Source organism: Calonectris borealis, chromosome 30 (genome assembly GCF_964195595.1).
Source record: "Calonectris borealis chromosome 30, bCalBor7.hap1.2, whole genome shotgun sequence".
In the NCBI taxonomy this organism is placed as follows: Eukaryota; Metazoa; Chordata; class Aves; order Procellariiformes; family Procellariidae; genus Calonectris; species Calonectris borealis.
This window is the reverse complement of record NC_134341.1, coordinates 1,482,006-1,503,080: the sequence shown is the minus strand read 5'-3', so window position 1 is coordinate 1,503,080 and position 21,075 is coordinate 1,482,006. Positions and strand designations below refer to the sequence as shown.

General features: G+C 57.9%; 1 protein-coding gene across 4 annotated transcripts in view; it reads right to left on the bottom strand.

Annotated features, from left to right (window-relative positions):
- The window catches only part of HDAC7 (histone deacetylase 7), a 55,619-nt gene that overhangs the window by 11,452 nt on the left and 23,092 nt on the right, over positions 1 to 21,075 (bottom strand). For 3 of the 4 annotated variants that reach the window (XM_075133977.1, XM_075133973.1, XM_075133976.1), the window contains exons 2-5: positions 4,623 to 4,819; positions 2,829 to 2,919; positions 634 to 745; positions 58 to 173 (exon numbers count right to left, since the gene is read on the bottom strand). In XM_075133977.1, the coding sequence (XP_074990078.1) occupies positions 58 to 173; positions 634 to 745; positions 2,829 to 2,919; positions 4,623 to 4,772 (469 nt within the window). In that variant the 5' untranslated portion in view covers positions 4,773 to 4,819. Of the gene's footprint in view, positions 1 to 57; positions 174 to 633; positions 746 to 2,828; positions 2,920 to 4,622; positions 4,820 to 11,752; positions 11,893 to 21,075 lie in introns of those variants that run through there. The other variant, XM_075133974.1, reaches the window with a different exon arrangement.

Here is a 21,075-nt window from a genome sequence, read left to right as displayed (position 1 = left end):
GGCTGCGAGGGCGTCACGGCGGGAGGGAGACGGCGTTATCCCCAAGTATTTCCTTACCTGTCTTCCGCAGCGGAAAATGCTCTGGGGGATCAAGAGAAGTGCTGGGGACAGGGGGCAGGAAGGTGCTGAGCACAGGAGGGGAAGGGCCCTCGGGATCCAGAGGCTCCAGAGACCTACGGGGAGAAGCCACCTTGTTAGAGACCTCTCCCCGTTGGCAGCCATACGCCACCCACGCTACGCCCTCCAACGCAAGGGTGACCCATGGGGCATTGCCTTTCCTGAGCGTGTGCTAGCTCCTCTGCCAGTGGCCAGAAAGGCTTGTCCTGTCCACTACCACAAGCACCTATAGAAGGGATCCAGCTGCTGGTTTTGCCTTGTCTTGGGACAAAAGACAAGAAGCCTGACAGTACTTTTTGGGTCAGGAGTGGGACAAGCCATCAAAGTCCAACAAGGTCAGGGAAAACTATGTGGGAGCTTCATCCGCCTCCTGCAAGCACTTAACAGAACCGAGTTACCTCACCCCAACAGGCGTTAGCTAAACAATATCTGTAAAGACCAGGAAGCAGAAGAGAACAGCAAGATCCTGCCCAAGATAAACAGCTCGGGGCAGGCCAAAGAATGCCCTTGTTTTACCTGTACGGCATGGCTGAAGGGTTGGGATTGCTGGTCCTCTCCAAAGCTGCCTGCTGCTTCTTCAGGATGACCTCAGCCAGCTTCTGCTTCACCACTGTGCTGGCCACAGCACCTGCAGAAAGACCAGCAGTGACCACACAGGGCTGGGAGCTGACACAGAGCACTTTAATGGATCCCTGCAGACATGAGCGTGGCCCCACGGCTCCGCGAGTAATGCCAGGACGGCTGGAGACCCCCTGCAAGCACACAGACACTGAGAAAACCCTGCAGAGGTGCTTGGTGCAGTTCTCAGGTCAAGGTTGGCTCAGGGAGAGAAAGGCCAGCTGGGGCAACCGGAGTTTCCGAGACGGTCAAGGAAGCATCCCTCTCCCACCCTCAGCTCTCCCACATCATCTCAGGAGCCTGATCTTTTTGCGTGCGCCTCGTTGAGCATTGGGAGCGTGGCTGGTGAGAGGCAGAGCATCGCCAGAGGCGATTCTCAGCTGCAGATCTGCCTGCTTCATCCGAGCCAGAGAGAGCAGGTATAAGCCGACACCCACAGAATAAAGAGGGCATGAAAGCACAACGTGACTCGTACAGCAGCGACAAAACTCCCACGGGTGCATGGGATCCTTCTGAAGCCTCTCCAGAGGCACCATGCCCTGGGGCTCTAAGCCCGTGTTACGTACTGATAATTCCAGTCGATGGCATACAGCTCAGCCTGTCCTGCACCTCAGCCCCCCACGCAGCCACACTCTGCCCCCAAAACAGAGCTTGCATGAGAGACAGCAAGAAAAAGAAAGCACCTCCAAACAGTTCAGGCGATAGCTTTGAGGCTCCTGAATCTCCCGATGGAGCTGCGCTCTTCCAGAAGGGCCTGAGACTTACCACAACCCGCTGGCAAACAAACAGCAGCGACCCACGTTCAACACCTGGCTCCACCGCGGTGGTGAAACACCCCCACGCAGAGGTCTGACTGCTGCAGGGTGCTGCAATCCCCAGCCCCCGGCTGCCGTGAGCCGCCCATGTGGTTTCCCACCTCGGACTAGGGCCCGTTCCCATGCTCCTACTCATGCCAGGCCATATCCCCCTTCGTCCGCTCCAGCAGGAACGCTCTGTGGTTACAACGGGGATGCTCCACGCTTCTGTGCCAGCGTTCGGCACCTCTGAGCACAAGTTACTTAATTAGTTTATATGATTAACTCCCCGATTGCATAAAGGGGCTGTGTGTAGGCTGTCACGCTTAGCCATGCCAAGCTGACCGTGTTTGCAGGAGCTGTTTGCTCAGGAATGGCACGGAAAGGGCACGCACCGTGGTTTCAGCATTGCAATTAGCCCCATCAACCCTGTGCTCCGCAGCCACGTGGGAGCTAAGGGAAAATACCAGCACCCCGGCAGAGCTCAGACTGGACGGGCAGGCGGCCGGTAGGCTCACGGACACTGGGACGGGCGCATCCGATGCACGCTGCAGCTGCATCTTTGGGTTGTGATGCAGAGCTCTGCAGATCCAAAAGCTCAGAGCAAGCTCCCTGCGAGCTCCCTGCAGCGACTGGCACTAGATGGCGCAGGGAGATCGCAGCCGGACAGGGTTTGCAAACCTTTCTGCCCAGCCTGGGGGGACCCACTAACCTCTCCCCACTGCCACGGGTGCTCCAGCCTGGGGCTTGCAAGTTCAAGAGACAAATTCATACCCTGCCCCGTGCAGTCACAAGCACCGTCAGCTCGGGTAACACCGCTGCAGCGGCCTTAGGGCACGATGCAACGTTAGCATGGAGATCTGCTGTGACCACCTGGTTGGCATCGCTAGGAAGGACATGAAGGACAAACACCAGCCAGGCCAGGGCCAACAAATCTCTTGCCAGCTGCTAAGTGCAACTTACTGGCATCGCTGCTCGCTGCTCAGAAGGATCGGACTTCCCCGCGGACACTAAGCTGTTCTCTTGGCCCCAGGCAGGCACAGAGCACGGCTCAGTGTGATGCACAGGACAGAGATGCTCAGTGGCGTGGCTGCTATCACACGCCTTTAGACCACGAGAAGGCAGAGCTTGGTCTGGATAAGGGCGCAACCACCTGCTGAGCGCCCTTCTAAAAGCCACTCTGATCTCACTCCCTCTGTGAGTCCCTCCCTCTCTGTGTCCCCGGTTTTGGGGACGTGGCTCCTCGGGCAGAGATGCACACCCAGTGCCACGTGCCGGCAGACGCACGGAGGCTCTTACTTCGCTTGCTCTTGTCCTTGTTGAGGATCTGCCGCAGCTCCTGCTCCTGCTGCCCAGGCTCAGCTTCGCGGTGTGGGGACTCCATGGTGACCTGCGAGAGGAGAGGGACATCAGCACCAGGAGACCCCAGCCTCGCCCAACACAGACTGAAGCCCTCTTACCTCCTCCCCAAGCCCAAGGCACGACTACGCAGCGGTGGAGCGTGTCTGAAACGGCCCTTTCTGTCATTTTTGGAAACCTGATGGGCAGCCCTGGCCGACAAGAACGCGTTAAGTTGTTTCATCACGGCAAACCGGATGCGTCTTTGTCTCCAGAGATGCTCTCCCCAGGGACATTGTAAAACTCAAACCAGTCTGTTTCAGCTTGCTGCCTTTCATGGTGTTTTGACATATCTGTAGCGAGGGCATGTTGTAATACAACAAAAAAATAAAAATCATAGTTGACTAAAAAGGGGAAAAAAGAAAAAAAAAAAACTATTCTACTAGTCTTAAAAGTTTGGATCTCGGTGTCTTCCAGAGCTGAGGTTTTCAGAGATGATCCCATCTCACAGGGAGGTCAGAAAGCATCACGTCTGCACAAATGCCTCTAAGCACCCATCAGTCATGGCAGCAGCATCTCAAACTCTCCTTGTGCGGACCAAGCTGATGCTCAGCCTCTCCCAGAAAGCCTCAGTGCGATTCCCCCAGGGCTTCCAGACAAGGCTACTGGGACCAGTGAGCCTGTGCCAGCCACCGAGAGCGGGGCTGGTGCTCAGGGGCAGAGCACGCGGGACGTGAGAGAAGCTGATGAGGCTGGGCTCGTTTAGTCCAGAGGAGAGGGGGTACAACTGCATCTTCCACCACGCAAAGCGGGTTACAGAGCAGACGGAGCCAGGGTCCTCCAAGGAGCGCAGCAAAAGGATGAGCAGCAACGGGACAGACGAGGGAAATCCCATCTGGATACATGGAACCGATCCCTGCCCGGAGCACGGTGCAGCCCTGCGACTGGGACACGCAGGGGGTGATCTCTGTGCTTAGAGATGGTCACAACTTGCCTGGACGTGGTCCCCCGCAACCTGCCCTGCCTCTGAAGTTGGCCCCGCTCTCAGCGGGGGCCTCCAGAGCAACCATCCAAGCTAAATCTTGCTGTAATTTTGTGACAATGCAGAGTCTGGCAGCAGAGGCTGCGCAGGGCAGGGGTGCTATTCTGGGTGACACTAGAGAATTTCAGTGAAGACTTCCCAGAAAAGCAAATTAGCTTGTAAAGTGAGTAAGCCGTGCCTTTAGGGCAGAGAAACAGCGGTGGCCAAGCGGAGTGGCAGATCACAGACACCAGGCATCCTGTCCAGTCGCTCTGGCTCCTCACTCAGCACACATGGTATGCAGCTGAAAACATTTCCCCGCTTCGCACATCCCAGGAGGCCCCAGCCCCCCCGCTGGCCTTGGCAGGATGGAGATTTGGCCTGAAAGTAAGACACGAAACCCCCCCACCTGACTCCCTAACCGGCCTCCTTGCGTCAGAGAGGTCTCCGGGCTGGCTAAAAGGCACTACAGACTCTCCACCTCAGGGGAAAGAAGGAATTCACCTGGGAAGGTTATTTTGGGGTTGGGATTTCCAGCCTCTTCCTCTTGATCCCTGCCAGAGACGGGAGCTCGGACAAAGCCAGCCCCGACGCAGGGCGCTGCTGGCAGACGCGCACGGTGCCACGGGCTACGTGCTTTGGGGGCAAAATTAATTCTTCGAAGTGCCCAGTCCTCACCCAGCTGCTACCGAAAGCGGGCGCAGGTCCCCCCCCGCACCCCGGGGTGTCCGTACCCTCACGTGCTGGTGGGCGAGCTGCTCCACTTGCTGCTGGTGCAGGCTGGCGAGGAAGAGCTGGTGCTGCAGCTGCTGCGTGTGCTTCAGAGCCAGCAAGGTGGTGTCAGAGCCGGGCTTGACGACACGCTGCCCGATCCGCAGGTCCATGGGCGCGGTTTGGGGCACCCGCGGGGAGGTGCACGGGTTCACAGCAGCTGTCGAGACACAAAGCGGGGCACAGCTCAGTCCCTGTCTGGCCCAGACCACCCTGCTGGGTAGGTAGGGAAAGCAGGATGGGGCCCGGGTATACCCCAACGCACAGGCGGGCATGGGAGGAACACGCCCTGCCATTGAGAAGGGCTCGCCACGCACCATCTTCCGCCTGCATCATCTGGGAAAAAAATCCTGTAAATCATACACCCTTGGAGAGTCTCCAAGGTGCTGCAGGCATCTCTCCCTGACACCACGGCTGAGAATTGCTTTGCAAACTTAAGACGCTCCCACCCTGCCTGGATGCACAGCCTCCCCGCGTGGTGAACCCCCCATCCTCATGGGAACACCTAAAATAGTCCCAGTTACAGAGTGTTGGAGCACCCACCGCGGCAGGGGATTTTCACCAACCACCTCCAAAGCCTTGCTTGATTTATCCTGCACGTGCCATGGGCCAGCGCAGAGCAGAGCTGGTTGCCTCCAGCTGCAGCAAACAGAAGACAAACCTGCAGAAGAGCCACCCAGCCAAGGGATGCCTGCAGCTGCAGCGCTCCTCCTGCACCTCTGCAGCGGGATGCTCCAAACAACACAGCGAGAAGGCAGCGAGCCGGCCAGGCACGGGCAGAAAGGGGATGAGCCAGCACAGCGGCAACTGAAGGATGCACGGACAAGCCCCGCAATGACCCACAAACCAAATGCAAGGCAGCCGTGGCCACTGCAGCTTCACGCTTCGCCACGGGCATTGCAGCACGGGGGAAGCTGGAAACAGGCAGGTGGGCAGGAAATTCAGCACGAAAAGACACTGCAAGGGGGGTGCTCTTGCAGGACGCAGGGCCAAGGCCACTGCAGCCCGAGAGCTAATTGTTTTCCAAAAGCAGTTTCAATTAAAAAAAAACCCCAAATGCAAATGTTACTTTATAGACAGAGAACCACACCCTGCGCTGTTCAAACCTCAGCCTCAACGGCATCAGGGAGCTTGTGCTGATGACTGCAATATTGCAGGAGAAATCTCTGCAGGCTCCTGCCCTGTAATGCAGCATTCGCACAGCTCTTCCAGGGGGAAACCCAGCAAACTCCCGCCCCGGCCCTCGCCTCCCTGCAAGGAAAAAGAGCACAAGCGTGTTCACCCAAGGAGGGCACGGGGACTACTAATTACCGCAGGCACAGATCCGTGCAGACGACGGGGTGCACAGCCCTGCTGCAATAGGGCCAGCTCTGGCTTTCCTGCGTGGCCCAGGCAGGAAAAATTCCCTCTGGTCAAGGGCAAACGCTTCTCGGCACCAGCTCAATTCTCCAGGACAGAAATGTCCCTGACCTCAGCCTATGTCGGAGAAGGACCTGATGTTCCCAGGAAACCCCATTGCAGGGTTTATCCCGTTCTCCCTCCATCTTGCTGATAACTGCCTGGGATTTAATTTGTCTCTGGCTAATTGGCTTTAATTGCTACACCCTGCCTGCCCCACTGTAACCGGCATGATACAGAGGTTGAGGAAGATTAACAGCCGCAGCCTGAAAGCCGCTGAGCTCCTCTGCCCCGTTATCACCGAGGCCTCGGGGCTGGACGTGGCGCGATGCCACGAGATGGGCAGGATGAGCCCCACAGCCCCTTCGGGGGTCAGGCGTGGCAAAAGCAGATGAGCACGTTTCAGCTGCATTTTTACGAGCGAAGAAGAGTCCAAGCGAAGTTACCCTAAGCGAGAAGACCCCAAGTCTTCTCTCTATGGGCCCTTCAACACCTGCAAGAAGCCAGGGGTCCCAAAAAGGCTGACGTCCTCCACGGGGCTGACAATTCATCCCAGCGCTACCCGAGAGGCTGCAGCGCTTGGTCCCGTCTCCTTGCAGCACGGTGCCAGCACCGGCGCCCTGGGAGGCCGTACCTGCCTGCTGCTCCAGAAACCTCCCAGCTTCAGCAATCCCCAAAGGGCCTCGGATCTTGCTACACATCAGTGATTTTGAAGGATGCAAGCGATAAGTCGGGCTGTCACCTCCTGCTTCTCGGCTTACGTGTGTTCCCACCTCCCAGTGAGGAGGAGGATGCCAGAGGGATGGGCAAGCCCCTCGGGGATGCTCGGCGGGAGGAAGGCTGGAGGGAGGCCGCGGCACGGCGTGTGTAGCGCTACCCGACGTGCCGGGCTGCTGGCAGCCACACAAGGACAGACTGTAACGAGCAAATCTCGGGATGGGAAACAGGGACTTCTGACAGCTCCCAGCTGAGCCAAATCCCCGCCACGTGACGTTGCCTATCTGCAGGAGCTCGCTGAAGCTCAGCCATCCCTCGGTCCCCTCCAGCCAAATGTCACCGTCCTGCTGTATACCACGAAGGGAATACGCAGTGGGGAAACGCAGCGGGGCTGCTGGGGGACCACGGCCGTCGGGCTCAGCTTCAAGACACTGAGAAGGGCTGCTTACCTGCAGGAGCATCGTTCGGAGGGGAAAGCAGGGGTACAAGGAGGAAGGGACCAGCCCACCAAGCCACAGCCTCCATCCTCGGAGCTGATGGCATCCAGAGAAGAGTTGTCACAGCCGCCTTCTGCTTGCAATGCTAAAAACGCCCACGGGGAGCTCCCACCAGCCAACGCTCAGCAGCAGCGGGCTTCTTCTCACCTCCCCATCGGCAGCATCCTCAGGCCCGAGGCTGCCCTCCAGCACCTCCCCGGGGCAAAAAGGGGCGAGAAGGTCTAGGGGGAACTGCAGGCGCAGGAGGGGGTATCACAGGCACCTCCGGGGATGGAGGGGGAGACACGGACGGCGGCACAGAGCCGAGGGGGACGGCACCGGCGGGGTCTCTGGGAATCTCTCTACCTCATTTGTTTTAGTCTTTTTAAAAACAAACTCCGAAGCAGCGGAAGAGGAGAAGTGGGAGGGAACGCATGTGCTGGGGGAGAGGGAGACGGGCAGGCCAGCGGCCAGCAGCCAGAAAAACAACTCCTCACCGCTCGCCCGGAGCCAGGAAAAAGGCTGTCGAGCATCCCCACGGCCAAAAGGCACCAGAGCCAGGGAGAGCGGCCGCCGGCAGAGGCTGTGCGGACCCTCCTCCCGCCACGGCCCCCCAGCTCTGCACATCGATGGCGCATGGAGCACCCCGCTACGCCGGGCCCTGCTCAGCTGGGGACGTTTTGGCAAAACGGGGCTGTTCAGGAGGCGGGAGAGAGGGAAGATGGGATGAAAACAAGGTACCATGGGAGCACGGACTGGCCTGAAGTGCCCCGGGGCGACACGGGCGTCCCAGCCTGCGCAAAACCCCGACTTGCAGCTTTGCACCCGGCCAGCGCAGGCTAAAGCCACAAAACTCAGGGCGGTTTTCCAGAGCTTAGAAACACGACGCTTGACATGCCGAGCGCCAGGGAGGCGAGGGACGAGGACCGGCCAGGGGCAGCGGTGCTGGGAGCGCAGCCCAGCCCCTGGGCAGGAGCCTCGGCCACCGTCCCCATGCTGGGACCCCTCCGTCGCGTGGCACCTGCATGTGGCAACTCCCTGGGGATGCCCCGCGTCCCTCCTGCTCCAGCCCGGGCTCCAGCAGCTCTGGACCCCTTTGCAAAGCCCTTCCTGCCCTGGGAGCTGTTTGTTTCAGCCGTGACCTCCCGTTGCAGCTTGAATTCATTTGGGGTTTCATGCCGGGACCTCCGCCAAGAGTTACAGTAAACAACTCCCCTCCCCGGCAGCCTCCGATGCTCACACATGATTCAGGGGGCAGGCAGCCAGGCGAGCAGCTCCTCCTCTTCCCCTCACCCAAAGAAGGCCAAAAGCACAGCCCCATGACGGCTCCTGGGGGGTCTGCCCCTTTCCCCAACCCAGCCCGGGTCCTGCCGGTTCCTAGGGGACCCTCCTAAGCCACCAGCACCACGACACGTGGCCACAGAGGGGCTGGGACCGGGATGCACGGGCTGAGACCGGGATGCTCCGCTGGCCCCGTGCAGCCTCAGGGGGCCGAATCCATCGTCCTTCCCTCCTCACCCGCATGGCCAGGAGCGGGGCCGAGCGCCGGGACAGGGAGAAGCGAGCTGCGAGCACCTACCCAGGGAAAAGGCGGAAGGTTTCTGGGACAGGCTCCTCTCCCGGCTGGATGTCCGGCTGCCAACATTTTTGCGAATTATTTTTAGTTCGCAAGAACATTCGCATGGGAAGGCCGGCGCTGGTGGCAAGCTCGTCTTCACACGAGTGCTGGGGCTGGCAGGGGCTCAGCAGCCCCCATGTCACCAGCAGCAGCGTGGGGGGACCAGGGCAGCACTCGCAGAGCAAACGGCTTTGCAAATGACCCTGCCATTAAAACACAGCAAAACTCAGCCTCTTTGCAAAGACGTCCCTCTCCTCCCTGCTTCTGCCAAATAAACCATCAACTGCAAAGCTTATCTGCTCAGCCCAAACAACTCAGGATGTATTTGGGGTGTGAAGCAAGGCAGCACCAGCCCCTCTCCTGGACAGGGGGTGAGGGTGGCTGCGGGGATCACTTGCTGCCTTGTCCCCCCTTGCACCACACGGCCCGGCATTAAAGCAGAAGCACCGGGGCCGTCACGTCACCAAGCGGTTGTTTTTCTGGGTCACCTTGCGCAGCCAGGTCACCGGCAGGAAAACACGCCGCTACGCCAGCGCGCCGGGAGGAAGCCGAGGAGAACCACGCCGCGGTCCCGGCGCGCGGAGGCGACCGCCCGGGGCTGCCGAGCCCATTGCACAAACCGCTCCGCACCTGGGCAGGTAGCAGCCGCTGCAGCTCCACCCTTCCTCCACGGGAAGGGGAGATTGCAACACAAGGAGAGGAGCTTCGGCGCAGAGTCTCTCCCCGGCGTGCCCTGGGAAAGCCTTTGGCAGTACAAGCATGAATGCAAGCTCTGTGCTCAACAACCCGGCACGGGTTACCAGCATTTTCCAGGCTGCCGGCACGGCACAGCGCAGGGAAAACAGCCGAAGCGCTCCAAGGGCCCGTGTGCTCGCCGGCAAGGTGGGGAGAGACACGGAGCAAGCGTGCAGCCGGCGACGGGCTCCCCACTTTGCAAACAGTCGAGTGCCTCCCGGACTCCTGCTAAGCTTTTGGCCAGGGTGAAATCTGGTGGCAGCGAGTTTCCCAGGCTGGGGGTGGTAATCCGGTGCTTGTGTCGCTCGCTCCCCAAAGGGGAAATCACTGGTCACGCTGCTGCTCTCGGCCAGCCATCTCCCCCCAAAAAAGCAGCAGAAATCTTTGCTTTGGCATTTCCTGATCTTTTTAAAGAGGCAAGGTCAGCCATCAGCGAAGAGCTGCACTTACATAAGAGGGAAATAAAGCAAGAAGCAAACAAAGAAGGGCAGGCAGATTATTAAGGAGCAAACCAGTCGCATCTGAGCTACGCCTTTCCGTGCATCCCTGCCTTCAGCCCTGCCTGCCATGAAGGCAGGCTGCCGGGTTTTGCGGCGCGGTGCAGCCGTGCCGTGTGCCAGCGCTGCCCGCAAGGCGATCGCACATGGCGAAGAGCTTTGTCTGAGGCTGAGCAGCAGTTAAAGGCAGGTTTTTTTTTTTAAAACCGTTTCCCATCTTATGTTGATTAGCTGTGAAAGGTTCAGAGTTCAGCCGGGTTGAAGAATGCGTGTGATTAAAAACATTCCTCCTTAATAAAAGGAAAAGGTCTTCTCCAGAGCCACGCACAAGTAACAAAAATTAGCTGGAGGGAATTTGTTCAAATTAAAAACACTTAAATAAGAAACCACACAAAAAGGACTCTGTTGAAATAACATTAAGATCACAAAGCCAGAACTCGAGAAATAGGAAATCCCGGAGTCGGGGTACCTCGCATAACCTCACCCTGGCCCCTGGGGTGTAGGCACCAAGATGCTGGTTTTAATTACGGGACCAAACACTATGCTCCCCTCAAAGGCAAGCAAAAAATGACAAAACCAGCATCACCCCGGTATCTCTGCCCAGCTACCCCAGGAGTGGGGACACAGGCACTGCCGTTGGGTCTCGCGGCTCTCGGGGGGATAGTGGGAACCCCGAGCCAGTGCTCCACGCACCCCTCTGCTCCCCCTACCTCCATCTGCTCGCGCGTCCCCGGGGGGCTTCCTCGCAGGACCCCGCGAAATCTGAGCGTTTGGGGCATTTTCCTCCTTCCTCGCCTTGCCGGGCGGCGGCCGGGGCAGCGCAGGGGAGCCGCCGCGCAGCTCCGGGGAAGGCAGCTCCGGGGAAAGCCCTGCGCCGCCGCAGCTGTCCCCGAGCGGAGAGGCCGTACGCAGCGTCCCGCATGAGCCATAAGAGAACAGATGATGCTCAGGGAAGATGTAATGTTTGGAGCGGTCGGTTGCCAAATTCTGATAACTCTTTATGGAGCATGTTAACTGGGAGTTTCAAGGGCTTTATGAATTGGCCAGATGTGGGTGGATCCCTCTCCTCCCTACCAGACATCAAATTCCTGCTCCAAAACAAGAAGAGGCTGATGCTTCTCTATGAAAAGCCCCCAAGAGTTTTTCCACAAAGGTAAAACCATATTTTTCTACTCTGATTCTTGCAAAGTTTTTTCTGCAGAAAGTTTTCAGAAAAAAATTGAGACAGACGATGATTAAAGTTTGGCAAAGTCACATGTGCATCACAAAACCCTTTCCGCAACCGAAGTCATGAACCAGGATTAAAAGCAACACACCTGAAGTCACCCAGACTACGCACTTGCACCTGTGAGCAAAGCACATTATTTAGTATTTCAAGCACATAAATCAGAAAATACTCTGTTCCAGCCTGTAAACGAGATCCACATCAGGCCTCGGGAAGCAGATCAGGGCGAGATACTTCCCCTGATTACTCTCACTGGTTATTTGTGGCTTGTGACCTTTGAGTCAGACATTTAATAGCCCTCCCCGGAATTTTCTCCCCACAAATGTGCGTAGTTACATTTTGAAACTCATGACTCCGGGACCCAAAAATCCCACGGTGCGTCGAGGCCAGCCTGCGCTATAAGGACACGGAGCAAAAAGCTTTGTACCTGGATCCGCTGCTATTTTTAATGCTCTGTGTTTCAACCCACACGCCGATATCGGTGTTCCCATCCAGGCTCATCAGAGACAAGGGATCACGCTATACGTTCCCACAGCATCCAGACAGAGCAGAAGGCAGGACTCCGCTGCCAAAGGAAGAGGTATAGTGAACACTTCAGGACTAAATAAAACATTCGTGGAAGTGGTCCGGCTGCACCCGCAGTGGAAATAACGGGGGCCTGTGCTCTCCCTCACCAGCGAGCCCCCTCCTCGCTGGCCCAGGTCTGCGTGCGGGCCCCGGGCTGCCCCGCGGATGCGGTCGGTGGGGGAGCAGATCCACACAGGTGTGTTTAGGTGCCTGTTCCAAGGCAGGTTTTCCACGTGCTCTCAAATCCACATGTTCAGATTGGCCTTGAAAGCATTTTGCCTGCAGGGCGAAGCTGGTCAAGAGGATCCCAAGGTAACTGCATCATGCTAAGTCGCCCCAAAGCCCCAAACCTTAGTATCGGACCCGAACTTCGCCACGGGCAGTACTTAAACCGCCAGACAACTTCCTTCGTGCTCACGTACAGCTCCCAGAGGAGCTGGAGCAACCTGCAAACGTGCCAGGGGCTGAGCTCCCTGGATGCTGCCCCTCTCCCTGGGATGAGTTTTTAAAGCCTTCGAAACACCCAACCATGAATGTGCAGAGGAAGAACCTGCACAGCAAAACCTGGCGATAGGTTTCAAGTCTAAATTTGAGATCATTCGGTCCCAGGGACACACAGGTACTAAGCCACAGAAAGAGCTGGGCACAGGCAGGATTGAATCACACCACAGGCAAGCAACACAGCGGCTGCGGTTTCGCAAATAGCTGCTTACGATCCCAGCGTAAGGCATCCCCGTCCCTGCCGGCTGTTCCTCGGTCATGCCCTGATATATGGCACCATCAGGGTATATGGGCAGGTATATGTGTGCTTGTGCGCGTCTAAAGCAAGTAAGTAAATAAATAGTGGTTTTACCAGTTTCTTTGCAGAAGGATTAGGTCCCTGAGCCACACGGTTTGAGCGTGGGCAGCCCGAGGTGCAAGGTGGGACTGAAAAGCTCATCTCCTGCAACCGCAGCCGGGACATGGGACCGGAGGGACAGCAAGTGGGCTCCATCCCCGCCACGGCTCTGGCACAGCTGGAAACCTCTGGCAGTCATTTCCTGCCAGCAGTTGCATCCTCCCACCCCCACCGGTCGTAAACCCCGTCCCAAATAGCAGCACAAGGCCCCTGGGGGAGGATGCTGTGCGGAGGAGTGCAAGGTATCCCCAGGAAACCTCGCAACAACCGCCATTTCCTCCGAAACAGAGGGAAATTCATGACCAAAGGGCTCTGTTGAAGGAAAGCCAAGGTTGCCTGGCGGCGCCTCGTGCTCCCCAGAACAGCGTAGGCAGCTTCTGCTCACGGAAACTCCCGAGATTCAGGAAAAGTCTCCCCTCCCAAAAGGGAAACATCCCCCAATAGTGCAGCCCACCCCGCTGGATTCCTTCCCCTCTGACCATCCTCACCTGGTCGCACAGCCCGGACGGGGTCTGCCGGCTACTCCCTGCTCGAGAGCCACCCGCGGCGGGTCGGCGTAGCCCCGCACATCGTGCTATCCCGAGTCACGCGATGGAGAGGCAGTGCCGTTCCTCCGGGTCCTCCCCCGAAGCCTTTCTCCGCAGCAGGCTGACGCTGAGCTCCACCGCTCCGCCTGCCCCGCCAGCCCTGCGAACGCACCCCGCCGAGGGCTGCTACGCATCTTCACCGCCCATGCCCTCTCCTTGCGGACACAGCTACAGGAGCAGCCGGAGAAGGGGCGAGGGTTTGCGGTGTGCTCCTGAAAGCTTAAATACTGCCAAGGCCCACAGGCAAAGATGAACGCAGATGATAGGCGGCAGCTCCAAGCCAGCAAGTCCCCCGGCTCTGCCTGCGCTGGAGCAGCCCGGTGTCTTCTAACAGCCCCATCCTCTCCCTCGACCAGGCTGCTGGCAAGAAGCGACAGTCCAGACTAGAGCCTCAGCATCACCTCCCTCCCTACAGCCAGCACAGATCTTCCTTAGACCTTCTGTCCCGGCAAGATAAGCTCCTCTGGGTCTCTGTTCTCCAAGCAGGTAGATGCCAACAGAGGCAGAGCCGCGCGGCGGCCGAGCACTCCCGGGAAGCGAGCGAGCACCCTCTCGGCGCAGGACGCTTCGTCTTCCCGCGCCGGCTTTGATTACATCAGCACGAGAGGATGCGGCCTCCGTGCCAAGGGAAGCACAGGAGAGATCAAACGATTATACGAACCTCTCCTCAATTACCAGCCGTTTGCATAAGCGGAGGAGAGCGTTCCCAACCGGTTTGGACAGCACGCCGATGGGCTCGTCAGCACCTCTGCCCCGCACCACGCTGCTGCCCGCAGCCTGTCCGGGGGCCGCTGGAGGAGGGTCCTCGCTGCTGTCACCCCCTGCGTGCACAAAGCCGCTGTTGGGAGCATCCCGCCGTGGCACGGAGCGCCCCGTGGGCACGGCACGCAGCAACGCCTCCGTCCACTGGGCTCAAACCTACAACCTGCTTCGCCTCGCACCGCCTGCGAAGGGTCACCACTGCACGGGGGCTGCTGTCACCAACGCTACAGCTCAGCATACATATTTATTTTTTTTAATTGCTGCATGCAGCACGGCAAGAGCCCAGCTTGACTCACAAGCCCCCGGGGAAGGGCTCAGGGCTCCGAAGCGGTGCTTGCTTGATCTGGAAGTGCTGAGACAAAAAGCCTGGACTCCCACAATACCCACTCTCATCGAGTGACTACTCAAGGGGACCTGCCCATTAATTGGAGCCTTTCTGCGTGCTGCAGAGAAGGAAATCCCTTTGGCAAACGCTGGCCGAGGTTCAAGGCTGGGCTGGAAGGCAGATTCGGTCATGAAAAGAAAATTAAAAAAAAAACCTCAGGCCCCATACAATGCAGAGAGCAGGAGAACAAGGAGCTGGGAGAAACACCGGCAGCCTCAGCTCCATGGGAATAAGATGCATCCCAGGGAAAGAGGCGCAAACAAAATCCCCCGTGCGGATCTACAGACTGCTCAACCGCCATCAGCAAAGTTACAACTGGAGTTCACCCCAAACCTTGCTCCAGTGCTGACTGTCAGGTGTTTGAACAAGGAGGCTCTGCTCTGCGAGGCCAGGGGACAGCACGTGGTGGTCCCCAACCCCTGCCCACCCCGTCTCAGCGTCCCCTCGAGCCAGTGCCGGAGATTACCAGCACGCAGAGCGGAGACTTGGGTTTTAGGGCGAGAGCTATTTATGTCAGAGGAAGGAAGCCGCAACATTTTCAGTTTCCTGCACAAATACACTTCTGGTATCCTTCGCTGTGGGGCTGTCTGGCACTGCCTCCCGTACCTGGTGCTCCCGAAGAAGCTAGGAAAGCACCGCCTTTGGTTCAAAGTTGGCATCTCTGCAGCTGGGCAAAGTGCAGGCATCAAATCCTTAACGCAGAGGCTGAAACGTGCCTGGATCCAACAAGCCCTCTTGCCACACCACAGTGACAGCCGCCCTGGGGGGTAAATCTGGGTTAGCACTGGTGCATGCAAGCAGCTGGGGGAGATGCTGGGGAGAGCTCCATGATGCTGAAGCCGGGGAGTGCCACCCGGGCTGGAAAAGCTACAAGGAACGGCACAGCCAAGTCATCAGGCAGGATTTCTGGGTCTCTGTGAGAGCTGGGGGTGAAGAAATGCAAGGAGGACCCAGTGTCCTACATGCAGCTGGAGCCTGCCAGGGAAAAAGCAGGAGCAAACAGCAGTCGGCAGGGAGAAACCTCGGAGGAGGACGCAGGCCGGCTCCCAGCTGACGGCTGCAGAACGCGGGTGCCCCGAGGCAGCCAAAGCGCCTGGCAGGGACGGAGGGTGCGGTGGGGTGTGTGCGCTCCGCACTCATGTAGCAACACTTCCCAGGGTGTTTAACCCAGAAAGCAGGGTTAATCCTGCCGCTGAGCCGCTCAAGCACGGGGGAAAAAAGGAAAATAAATAAACAAACCAACCCCCAGTGAGCCCAGCGCAGCAGCGTTAACCTCAGACACTGAGGAATTAGTGCACGTGTTGGGATTTGAGCCCTTGGCACCTCTCAAGATCAGACCTGGTGTCAACTCAGCAAAACCACGTCCTCATCCAGGACCCTAAAACTCACTTTATGATCAAACAAGCAACGGCGCCTGGCTGGATGCACACTGCGGAGCTGAACTGGACCCAGCTGCAGAGGAAAGGATGCTCAAGGTGCACCTAATACAAACCCATCTTTATCAGACCCCTGTAATGCCTGCAAGGAATATTTCCCACCCGCTTGGCACGCTCACCTATAGATGTCATCGTGTTCCTCCAGGTCCTTGGGGTCAACACGCCCGTAGAGCTAAGCCCTGCAACGCGGGCTGGGCTGATGGCATCGGGCGAGCGGCACGACGACTGCGGCGAGGGGTGGCGGGAGCTCTCAGATCTTTTCTCCCCGTGGTTGCAAAGCCAGGCGCGGCCACGCACCACACCCTTGCAGTTCTCACGGGCAAGTACGAACCTTGGCAAAGCCCTCGGCTTGTTGGCAGCCAGCCCCATCAGACTCATTAAATGCAATTAAGCCAGAGTGGGTATTCCCCCCCCCAACCCGCTTTGGGGGATATTGCTTTTAGACAAAATAAACAGGGAGGCTTTGCGTGGGCTCGGGCAGGTGGCTGGCACCCAGGCCCCACGCAGCAGCAGGTGGAAACGCAGAGGTCTTTGTCGGGGAAGCAAAAGCCGCAGTGGAGCAGAGAGGATGGTCCACGATGCCAGCGCTGCTCCGGCACCCGTGCGTGCCCACTCCAACTCCCTTCACCGTGGCAGCTGCTGGAGACGAGCACAAGACCCTCTCTGCTTTGCAAACGGGAACGTGCAATAAGATAGACCATAACGAAGCTTACACCCCAACTTGCTCCTATTTTTTAAAAATGGGGAAAAACTTCTGCCTCAGCCTAAAGTGATATTTTATTGCATCAGCTCCCCCAGCATCATTTCTAAGCTGGTTTACAGAAGAATTGCTATTCTGCTGCGTCCTCCATGCTCACAGCCTCCCTACAACCACAAAACCACGGAGGAGGAAGGAGACAACTGAACTGCGCATCTCCTCCTCCTTCCACGCAACCTCTCCTCCCTCGTGTGCCCCACCGCAGGGTGGCCAACGCCAACACGTGCAACGGGACACGAGTGGCCAAAACATCAGGAAGGCTTAAACCGCCGAGGACACGCAGGCGAGGTCGTTACCCCGACCCCCCGGGGACAAACAGTACTTTCACAAGCCTGCAGATCGTTCACATTTTTCGCTAATGCAAAGAGCTGGCTCCGACAGCCGCCAAGTAATTGCTCCATCGCCCTGGCACTGCTGGACACCTCCTGTCAGCAGCGAGATCTGGGAGCTCCCGGTATTCCTGGCAGGTTATGCGGGCTGGCCCCGACCCTGGGCTTTGTCAGAAACGTTCAGCGGCTCCGAAGCGGGGTACGGAGGGTGTCCCTGAGAACGGCACGTGACGGGTACCACGCACGGTGGATGCCGTTCGAGGAGGACAAAACAGCCGCACTGCATCCCGATCCACTTCGGTATAAGCAAAGAAAAAAAGCCAAAAGGGATCCTTAAGGCTTTCCACTCCCCTACGGAAAATCGGCACTGCCGCTAAGTCCTGGGGCTGTCCCAGGACAGATTCAAGGCCAGCACATGTGAGACCTGAATTTGGACTCTTCTGGCTGTCCCGGAGTGATCCCAGCTGAACTGGGATCCAGTTTGGTAAGAGATGGGCTTCTCCCAGTTTGGCTGCTACCAGGAAGCGACAATCACCCCAGTAAAAACTGGTAAAACTCTCCCATACAGTCAAACCCTCAGAGATCTGTCACGGGCGACTTCTCCACCTCTGAACGGTCAGAGTGCGGCCACACCTCTCCCATCAAGACCTTTGCTTCAAATATTTGGGGTTTACTGGTGCTAAAGGGATTTAGCTGGAGCAAATTAAGATCATTTCCCATCTTAATTAATTCTGCTTTCACTTCTTGGCACGTGGGAGCCCAGCCTCCTCTGGCGCAGCGAGGAGCCTCGACTTTGCAGGGCCACAGCAGTTGGGAGATGTGCTAAAATGCAGGAAGGACTTTGCAGCGTCTCTTTGTCATCATCAGAGCCCTGTCCACACGATGAAGAACTAAAAACAGCCCCAAAAAAGCCAGCACCCCCTTTCATGGCCATATTTCTCCATCACAAAGCAAGAGGTGACCTTCCCCATTCCCTTTCTCCACCGCACGCTTCTTCTAACGCTTTCAGAGGCACCCGAAACCATCCCCGCCGAGGGGCCAGCGATTATCCTCCCACCCCCTGCAGCCCCACCACGACACCTCCACGCGCCCATCCCCACCGTGACACGGCGCTCAGGGCGTTTATAACATTAGGATCCCACTTTGCTTTCCCAAAATACCTTACGTTGAGCGCCAGCAACGTCACGACAGCCTCACCCCACCGCTGGGAACAAGGGATGCGGAGGCAGCAGCATCTCCCCCGGCATTGCTGGGCACCACGAGTCCGGCCACGTCTGCGTGTCCACTAAGAGCCACGTTACAGAAGCATCTCCTCCGACGGAGCTCCGAGCCCCCGCCTCGCACAGGAGGACGCGCCTGAGCCCACTGGCTGCCAGCGAGGACACGGGACAAGATGCATCTCCACTGCCAAGACTGTGCAGAGGAGGGGAGACCTCGGGGACGTCTCAGGCCGAGATGCATCACCCCCCTGACCTGGGCGGAGCGGGACGGTGCTTCGAATAGCAGTAATTGTGCCTATTGCACAACTGCCAGCGAGAAAAATCCTCTCCCCTCCCCTCCCCGCCCACCCCATATCCCTTTGAGGCAAAAAGGAAGAAGGCTGGAAACATCCTTCCTCTCCTCCGGACAATGCGATGGAAATAGCAAGGGAGGAGCGGCGGCGGAGGCAGCCTCGGCTCCGCGAGGATGCGGTGCCTGGCCAGCGGCAAGGAGCTGCGCGCGGCTCCCGGCTTCCTGCCATTGTCCCAGCCGGGGGCCAAGCCCCGCGCAGCCCTGTACGGCAAAACCAAAATTGCCTCTTTGCCCCAAAGGACCAGCCCCGAAATGCAAACCTGCCGCCCTGTCTAGGAGGGGCGGCCGCAGGCACAGCCTCCACCTTCACCTGGGACCCCCCAGGGACAACGGCCAGGTCTCGGATTTAATCCGAAATCCACTGGCAGCCACCAGCTGCCGTGGAAACACGGTGGTCGCTGTACGCGGTCCCGCAGAGGGGCTGGAAACCAGAGTCTTTGCAACAGGCACAAACACCGCGATAAAATCCGCTCCTGAGACCGGTGGGATTTTCCACTGCAGGGAAAAAAAAAAAAACCAAGACGGCAGAAGACACTTTCTCTGGACCCAGCCTGGAGGGCGAAACAAAGCCCCCAGGGAGCAAGTTCCACCCTAAATTCCTATTTTCTCCTCCAAATGGGAGGTGCACGTGTTCAGGCTCCTCCGGCACGCACGTCAGCAGCCGGAAAATCCTGCAAGGACCAACGCAAGCCCGTCCTGCCGGAGGATGGCTGCTGACGGCAGCCTGAGCAGATGAGGGTGGCAGAAGGACCTGGCCAGGGCAGAACCACTCAAAGTTATGAATCAGTCCCCAAACTTGGGATTGCAACTCAAGTCGGTGCCAGTTTTGTTATTCACCTCTTGTTTTGGAAGGGTTTGCAGGTTATCGCTTGCAGCCCTTTTTCATGATCAAGGTGGTGACAGAAACTGTTTTTCTTAAAAAAAAAAAAAAAATATATATATATATAAAAGATGCTTTTAGGACCCGAGCTGGGATTTCAGGGCTGACACCACCCAAACAAGCGTCACAGAGTCAGCAACAGAGCCAGACCCACAAACCCTTCAGCGCTCCCCACCACCTCCGCAGCCTCGAAGGGCCACAGCGGGGAAGAAGCAGGAGGAAGAGAAGGACGGACGATGCCACACGTCCCTGCTCCTCCCCACCACTGCCTAGCCCTGTCACCCTGAAGCACGGGCTCTGCTGAGCCCACCGGAGCAGGGAGACAAGCCCTGTGCAGACTGGCTTCTCTTTACCTGCCAAAAAGTGGGGCCAGGCGCTCCCAAAGGCCAGGCTGCTCGCTGAGCTGCTGGCGTCGCTCCCGAAGCCCGGCCGTGCAGGCAGCACTACGAGCAGAGCTGCTCCGCTCCCTGAAGGTTCCCAAGCAAGCATTTTTACTCTGCTGATGTGTTAAAAATAGAAAGCATCAGCATTATTGTCCTGCAAGCAAATATAGAAAGATTACACGCTCGCTGTTAAAAATCTATGCAACAGAGACCTATTCTAATACAGACACACAGGAAAGCTCTATTTCTGGAGCAAATAACTTGGGAAGTTAGCGCAACATCCTTAAGAGCATTCATTATATAGACGCACTGCGGCATTAAACACCAGTGGTAAACTTGCCTTCCCCCTCCTCTCCTCGCTTCCCTGGGTTTGGGGTTTTTTTTTCCAGGCTTTTACGCATCTGCCGCAGGCCGCCTGCCTGCGCTGGCCTCCGAGAAGGGTGCACAGGCTTGCACGACACTCCCACAGAAGAACATGCTGCCCCGGTGCTGCCCTCGCAGATGGGAAAGCAAGCGTGATCCAATTTGGGAGTGGTCTTGTCACCATCCTCACTTAACGCTTTCCAGCTCTAGATGAAGCGTTGCTGCAGGAACGCAGGGAACGCCGTCCCCACGGTGCGGGGAGAGGGGCTCCGCAGCGCGGGGAGCTGGAGGCAGGCCGACTCGCCATCCCAGCTCCGGTTCCCAACAGGTAAAAGCAGTTTGCACGCTCCTTCTGCAAAAGCGGTTTGCACGCTTCCCCCTAAAGGGAAAAGCCACCGGTGACCTCGGTGGCAGGAGACCGGCTGAGCTTCCCCGTCCCCCCTTCCCCGCTCCTGCCCGTCACCCCTGCTGACTCCGGAGGGAGGGGGGCCTCAGCCTGAACCTCATTCTTGGAAAGGGAAGATTTCTACGCAAGCTCGGCCTTTCCATGAGTGTTTGTGCTAACGCACTGGACCGCTCCCACCCAGCTGGGACCGGGCTCGAGATCCAATTTCATTTCTCAGGAAATCACACGGGAGATGAGAGGAATGTGTCGGGTCACTTCCAGCTCCAGGCGGGAACCCTGGTTTCTGCAAAAGCAGCCCTAGGAGAGAAAAAAAAAAAAACCCCCCACCATCGGCAAGGGCACGTCTGTCCTTCCAGCGGCTCCCTGGGGAGGTGCCTAACGTGGAGACGCACCACCAGGACCCACCATCCAACACCACGCCGGCT